This window comes from Chiloscyllium plagiosum, chromosome 46 (genome assembly GCF_004010195.1).
Source record: "Chiloscyllium plagiosum isolate BGI_BamShark_2017 chromosome 46, ASM401019v2, whole genome shotgun sequence".
NCBI lineage: Eukaryota > Metazoa > Chordata > Chondrichthyes > Orectolobiformes > Hemiscylliidae > Chiloscyllium > Chiloscyllium plagiosum.
The window spans coordinates 2,772,355-2,779,397 of NC_057755.1; the positions used below are offsets into that span (position 1 = coordinate 2,772,355).

At 56.6% G+C, this 7,043-nt stretch overlaps 1 protein-coding gene across 1 annotated transcript; it reads left to right on the top strand.

Annotated features, from left to right (window-relative positions):
- Nucleotides 1–2,791: 2,791 nt before the first annotated feature.
- LOC122544112 (spidroin-2-like) lies at nt 2,792–6,188 on the top strand. The gene is made up of 3 exons (XM_043683150.1): nt 2,792–3,124; nt 4,705–4,765; nt 4,877–6,188. Exons 1-3 carry the CDS (start codon nt 3,013–3,015, stop codon nt 6,186–6,188), a joined length of 1,485 nt encoding a protein of 494 aa, XP_043539085.1. The 5' UTR covers nt 2,792–3,012.
- The last annotated feature ends 855 nt before the right edge of the window (nt 6,189–7,043 follow it).

Below are 7,043 nucleotides of genomic sequence, written 5' to 3' on the forward strand. Positions count from 1 at the left end.
AGGTAACTAGGGAGAGAATAGGGCCCCTCAAAGATCAGCAAGGTGGCCTTTGCGTGGAGCCACAGGAGAGGGGGGAGATATTAAATGAGTATTTTGTATCAGTATTTACTGTGGAAAAGGACATGGAATGTAGGGAAATAGATGGTGACATCTCGAAAAATGTCCATATTACAGAGGAGTAAGTACGGAATGTCTTGAAATGCATAAGTGGATAAATCCCCAGTACCTGATCAGGTGTACCCAAAAAGTCTGTGGGAAGCCAGGGAAGTGATTGCTGGGCTTCTTGCGGAGGTATTTGTATCATTGATCGCACAGGTGAGGTGCCAGAAGAATGGAGGTTGCCTAATTTGGTGCCACTTTTTAAGAAGGGTGGTAAGGACAAGCCAGGGAACAATAGACCAGTGAGCCTGACATTGGTGGTGGGCAAGTAGTAGGAGGGAATGCGGAGGGCCAGGATGTACATTTATTTGGAAAGGCAATGACTAATTAGGGATTGTCAACATGGCTTAATGCATGGGAAATCACATCTCACAAGTACAGGCCCTTCATGGAACCACTCTACTAATAAAGAAAGTTAGACTAATCCAACATAGAACATGACAGTGTAGTACAGGCCCTTTATGGATTCGCTTGGCTAATAACAGACGTTAGACTAATACAACATAGAGTATTACAGTGCAGTACAGGGCTTTTATGGAACCGCTTGGATAAAGGAAATTAGACTAAGATAACATAGAACATTACAGCGCAGTATAACTTTTTATGGAACCGCTTGGCTAATAAAGGAAGTTAGACTAACACAAAATATAGAACATTAGAGTGCAGGCCCTTTTTGCCACCACTTAGCTAATTATGCCCGTTACACTCAAAGAACATAGAACATTACAGCGCAGTACAGGCCCTTCATGGAACCATTCAGCTAAAAAAGGAAGTTAGACTATTACAACATAGAGTATGACAGCGCAGTACATGGCCTTTATGGAACTGCTCGGCTATTAACGGAAGTTAGACTACTACAACATAGAACATTACAGCACAGTACAGGCCCTTTCTGGCACCGCTCCGCTAATACTCAATGTTAGACTCATAGAATAGAGAACATAATAGGACAATATAGGCCTTTTATGGAACCACTTGGCTAATTTTGGATGTTAGATTCATTGTACATAGAACATTACAGCGCAGTACAGGCCCTTTATGGAACTACTGAGCTAATAAAGGAAGTTAGACACATAGACCATGACAGCGCAGTACAGGCCCGTAATGGAAACGCTCGTCTAATAAAGGATGTTAGACTCATATAACGCAGAACATTGCAGTGCAGTACAGGCCCTTTATAGAACCACTCGGCTAATAATTGTAAAAAACAAAGCTCACATATCAATAAATTTCTGTTCGAGTCAAATTCTGAAGCAGCGAATTTGATTGAAACATACTTGCAAGACGGATGTCTAATGAATAGGCCCCCCGATCGGAGGGTTATATTCTGATTTATGCAGTTCAGCTGCATCTCTCTGTCCTCCCCCTTTACCCCATTGGATACTTTTGCTGTAGCACGCAGCCTATCATAAGCTCAAGCTTCACTCCGCTTCTGTTTCCCATTATTCTAAGCCTGTCGCCCCTTACTCTTATTTATCTAATTCCTTATTTGTGACTATCCTGGCATAGTTTCCTGTCTTCGTGTGATCATCCTGCCAAACTAAATTCCGTCCATTGAGTACATCCCTCCTGCAATTGGCACACAATTCTCCTGTTACTGGTACACTCTGATGCATGGTTCCTCTACCCTATTAGTCATTGATAATTCTACCTGTTTTCACTTCTCACTGTTTAGTATTTGCATGTGCAGTCCAATTTTATCATGTTGCTTCTGCAAAAGCTTCCACCTCTTTCCTTATGCTGCACAATTTTAACCCTACACTTAACACAGAGGAGAGTGGGCCCGGTGAGGAGGAGTGTACACCTAGCACAGGGGAGAATGGGCCGGGTGAGAAGGGATGTACACCCAGCACAGGGGAGAGTGGGCCCGGTAAGGGGGAGTGCACACCTAGCACGGGGAGAGTGGGCCCAGTGAGCCAGGGTGTACACCCAGCACAGGGGAGAGTGGACCCGGTGAGGGTGAGCGCACACCCAGCACAAGGGAGAGTGGGCCCGGTGAGGAGGGGTGTACACACAGCACAGGGGAGAGTGGGCCTGGTGAGGAGGGGTGTACACCCAGCACAGGGGAGAGTGGGACCGGTGAGGGTGAGTGAACAAAAAGCACAGGGGAGTGTGGGCCTCGTGAGGAGGTGTGTACACCCAGCAGAGGGTAGAGTGGATGCAGTGAGGGAGAGTGTACACCCAGCACAGGGGAGAGCGTGCCTGGTGAGGAAGGGTGTACACCTAGCACAGGGGAGAGTGGGCCCGGTGAGGGGGGAGTGTAAACCCAGCACAGGGGAAGAGTGGGCCCAGTGAGGGGTGTGTACACCTAGCACAGAGGAGGGGAAGTGTACACCCAGCACAGGGGAGAGTGGGCCTGGTGAGGGGAAGTGTACACCCAGCACAGGGGAGAGTGGGCCTGGTGAGGGAGAAAGTTTGCCCAGCACAGGGGAAAGTGGGCCCGGTGTGTGGGAGTGTACACCCAGCAGAGGGGAATGTGGGCCCTGTGTGGGGGAATGAACACTCAGCACAGAGTAGAGTGGACCCGGTGAGGAAGATTATAACCCAGCACAAGGGTGAGTGGGCCCTGTGAGGAGGGGTGTATGCTCAGCACAGGGGAGAGTGGGCCCGGTGAGAGGAAATGTACACCCAGCAGAGGGGAGAGTGGGCCCGGTGAGGAGGAGCGAACACCCAGCTCAAGGGACAGTGGGCCCGGTGAGGGGGAGTGTACATCCAGCACAGGGGAGAGTGGGCCCGGTGAGGAGGAGTGTACACCCAGCACAGGCGAGAGTGGGCCCGGTGAGGGGACATGTATGCCCAGCACAGGGGAGAGTGGGCCCGGTCAGGGGGAGTGAACATCCAGCACAGGGGAAAATGGGCCTAGTGAGGGGGGAGTGTACACCCAGCACCGGGAGAGTGAGCTCAGTGACGATGAGTATACAACCAGCACAGGATAGAGTGTGCCCGGTGAGGGCAGATTGTACGCCCAGCACAGGGTAGAGTGTGCCTGATGAAGAGTGTACACCCAGCACAGGGGAGAATGGGCCCGGTGAGGAGGGGTATACACACAGCACAGGGGAGAGTGGGCCTAGTGAGGAGGAGTGTACATCCAAACCAGGGGAGTGTGGGCCTGGTGAGGAGGAGTGTAAACCCAGCACAGGGGAGAGTGGGCCCGCTGAGGAGGGGTGTGTGCCCAGTACAGGAGAGTGTGTGCCTGGTGAGGGAGAGAGTACGACCAGCACAGGGGAAAGTTGCGAAAATGTGTTGCTGGAAAAGCGCAGGTCAGGCAGCATCCCAGGAGCAGGAGAATCGACGTTTCAGGCATGAGCCTTTACGTCGATTCTCCTGCTCCTTGGATGCTGCCTAACCTGCTGCGCTTTTTGAGCAACACATTGTCAGCTCTGATCTCCAGCATTTGCAGTCATCACTTTCTCCACAGGGGAAAGTGGGCCCAGTGTGTGGGGCTGTACACCCAGCACAGGGGAGAGTGGGCCCAGTGAGGAGGGGTGTAAACCCAGCACAGAGGAGAGTGGGCCCGCTGAGAATGGGTGTACGGTGGGAAAGTGGTCAAAATGTGTCGCTGAAAAAGCACAGCAGGTCAGGCAGCATCCAAGGAGTAGGAGAATCGACGTTTCAATTCCTGATGAAGGGCTTTTGCCCGAAACGTCAATTTCGAAGCTCCTTGGATGCTGCCTGAATTGCTGTGCTCTTCCAGCACCACTAATCCAGAGACAGGGGTGAATGGGCCCATTTAGGAGGTGTGTAGAGCCAGCACAGTGTAGAGTGGGCCTGGTGAGGGGGAGCATACACACAGCACAGGGGAGTGTGGGCCCAGTGAGGATGGGTGTACGTCCAGTACAGTGGAGAGTGGGACAGGTGAGGAAGAGTGTACACCTAGCACAGAGGAGAGTGGGCCCGGGGAGGAGTAGTGTCCACCCAACACAGGGGTGTGTGTGCCCGGTGAGGGGGAGTGTACACCCATCATAGGGAAGAGTATGCCTGATGAGAGAGAGAGTTCGCCCAGCACAGGGGAAAGTGGGCCCGGTGTGTGGGAGTGTACACACAGCACAGGGGAGAGTGGGCCCGGTGAGGGGTAGTGTACACCCAGCACAGGGGTGAATGGGCCCGGTGAGGAGGGGTGTACACCCAGCACAGGGGAGTGTGGGCCCGGTGAGGGGGAATGTACACCCAGCACAAAGGAGAGTGGGCCAGGTTAGGGGGAGTGTACGCTCAGCACAGAGGAGAGGGGCCAGGTTAGGGGGTATGTGCAGCCAGCACAGGGTAGAGTGGGCCCGGTGAGGAGGGGTATACACCCTGCAGAGGGGTGAATGGGCCCAGTGAGGAGGGGTGTACGCCCAGCACAGGGGTGAGTGGGGGCCGGTGAGGAGGGGTGTACACCCAGCACAGGGGAGAGTGGGCCCGGTGAGGAGGGGTGTACACACAGCCCAGGGGAGAGTGGGCCCGGTGAGGAGGGGTGTACACCCGACAGAGAGGTGAATGGAACCAGTGAGGAGGGGTGTACGCACAGCACAGGGGTGAATGGAACCAGTGAGGAGGGGTGTACGCACAGCACAGGGGAGAGCGGGCCCGGTGAGGAGGGGTGTACACACAGCACAGGGGAGAGCGGTAAAAGCAATGACTGCAGATGCTGGAAACCAGATTCTGGATCAGTGGTGCTGGAAGAGCACAGCAATTCAGGCAGCATCCGAGGACAGGCAAAATCGACATTTCGGGCCGGGCCCGGTGAGGAGGGGTGTGCACACGGCACAGGGGAGAGCGGGCCCGGTGAGGAGGGGTGTGCACACGGCACAGGGGAGAGCGGGCCCGGTGAGGAGGGGTGTGCACACGGCACAGGGGAGAGCGGGCCCGGTGAGGAGGGGTGTGCACACGGCACAGGGGAGAGCGGGCCCGGTGAGGAGGGGTGTGCACACGGCACAGGGGAGAGCGGGCCCGGTGAGGAGGGGTGTGCACACGGCACAGGGGAGAGCGGGCCCGGTGAGGAGGGGTGTGCACACGGCACAGGGGAGAGCGGGCCCGGTGAGGAGGGGTGTGCACACGGCACAGGGGAGAGCGGGCCCGGTGAGGAGGGGTGTGCACACGGCACAGGGGAGAGCGGGCCCGGTGAGGAGGGGTGTGCACACGGCACAGGGGAGAGCGGGCCCGGTGAGGAGGGGTGTGCACACGGCACAGGGGAGAGCGGGCCCGGTGAGGAGGGGTGTGCACACGGCACAGGGGAGAGCGGGCCCGGTGAGGAGGGGTGTGCACACGGCACAGGGGAGAGCGGGCCCGGTGAGGAGGGGTGTGCACACGGCACAGGGGAGAGCGGGCCCGGTGAGGAGGGGTGTGCACACGGCACAGGGGAGAGCGGGCCCGGTGAGGAGGGGTGTGCACACGGCACAGGGGAGAGCGGGCCCGGTGAGGAGGGGTGTGCACACGGCACAGGGGAGAGCGGGCCCGGTGAGGAGGGGTGTGCACACGGCACAGGGGAGAGCGGGCCCGGTGAGGAGGGGTGTGCACACGGCACAGGGGAGAGCGGGCCCGGTGAGGAGGGGTGTGCACACGGCACAGGGGAGAGCGGGCCCGGTGAGGAGGGGTGTGCACACGGCACAGGGGAGAGCGGGCCCGGTGAGGAGGGGTGTGCACACGGCACAGGGGAGAGCGGGCCCGGTGAGGAGGGGTGTGCACACGGCACAGGGGAGAGCGGGCCCGGTGAGGAGGGGTGTGCACACGGCACAGGGGAGAGCGGGCCCGGTGAGGAGGGGTGTGCACACGGCACAGGGGAGAGCGGGCCCGGTGAGGAGGGGTGTGCACACGGCACAGGGGAGAGTGGGCCCGGTGAGGAGGGGTGTGCACACGGCACAGGGGAGAGTGGGCCCGGTGAGGAGGGATGTGCACACGGCACAGGGGAGAGTGGGCCCGGTGAGGAGGGGCGTGCACACGGCACAGGGGAGAGGGGGCCCGGTGAGGAGGGGTGTGCACACGGCACAGGGGAGAGTGGGCCCGGTGAGGAGGGGTGTGCACACGGCACAGGGGAGAGTGGGTCCGGCTGAGCCCTGTCCCCGTGACCTGTCCTACCTGCCGATCTTCTTTTCCACCTGGAAGGATGAAAATAGCACTCACTCCGCTCTTGCCGAAACCACAGGCCATTTCTCGGTTCCGGGTATAAACAGTGAGCGGTGCCGCGCCGCTCGTTCACGCCGAGTCCGTTAAACGGCCGCGGGCCTCGAGACACCGCGAGCGTCCTTCCCCCCCTTAGGGCGGGCCTTAGCTCCTGTCTAGCTCCGATTGGTCAGAATGCCCGTCAATCCCGTGTTTCCATCCAATAGGACGTGAGGCCCCGCCCAGTGACGCAAGGAGGAATCGCTGGAGAAACTCGGCGGGTTTGGGAGCATGTGTGGAGATAAAGCAAAGGTAACGTTTCAGATTCAATGATAATAACTAGGCAAAGCTACCAACTTTATTTATTTTATGCTTATTGCGAGGACATTATATGGACATTTTACTTTGACTATTCCAAGCAAGTGATCTCACGGTTGGTCACAACTTGTGTATAAGAGCTGGGAATGTGATCTTCCAAGGTGAAGGACAGGTTCATCTTCAGTAATGTGGGGAGGGGGGTACGGGCTAAAGGCAGGAAAGTTGGATTGAGAATGATCACATCAGTCATGATCTGATTGAATGCTGGAGCAGACTTACCTCTGCTGATTTAGAGATGGTGGTGTTGGATTGGGGTGTACAAAGTTAAAAATCACCAGGTTACAGTCAAACAGGATTAATTGGAAGTACACTAGCTTTTGGAGCACCACAACCACCTGATGAAGGAGCGGAGCTCCGAAAGCTAGTGCTTTCAATTAAACATGTTGGACTATAACCTGGTGTTGTGGGATTTTTAACTTACTTCTGCT

What these genes read in the sequence shown, in the direction of transcription:
- LOC122544112 (XM_043683150.1), top strand. Translation starts at nt 3,013, where the DNA reads ATGGGCCTAGTGAGGGGGGAGTGTACACCCAGCACCGGGAGAGTGAGC. An exon ending in GGTGAGGGCAGATTGTACGC is followed by an intron (nt 3,125 to 4,704) that starts CCAGCACAGGGT and finishes AGGGGTGTACGC; the next exon opens with ACAGCACAGGGGAGAGCGGG. An exon ending in CACAGCACAGGGGAGAGCGG is followed by an intron (nt 4,766 to 4,876) that starts TAAAAGCAATGA and finishes ATTTCGGGCCGG; the next exon opens with GCCCGGTGAGGAGGGGTGTG.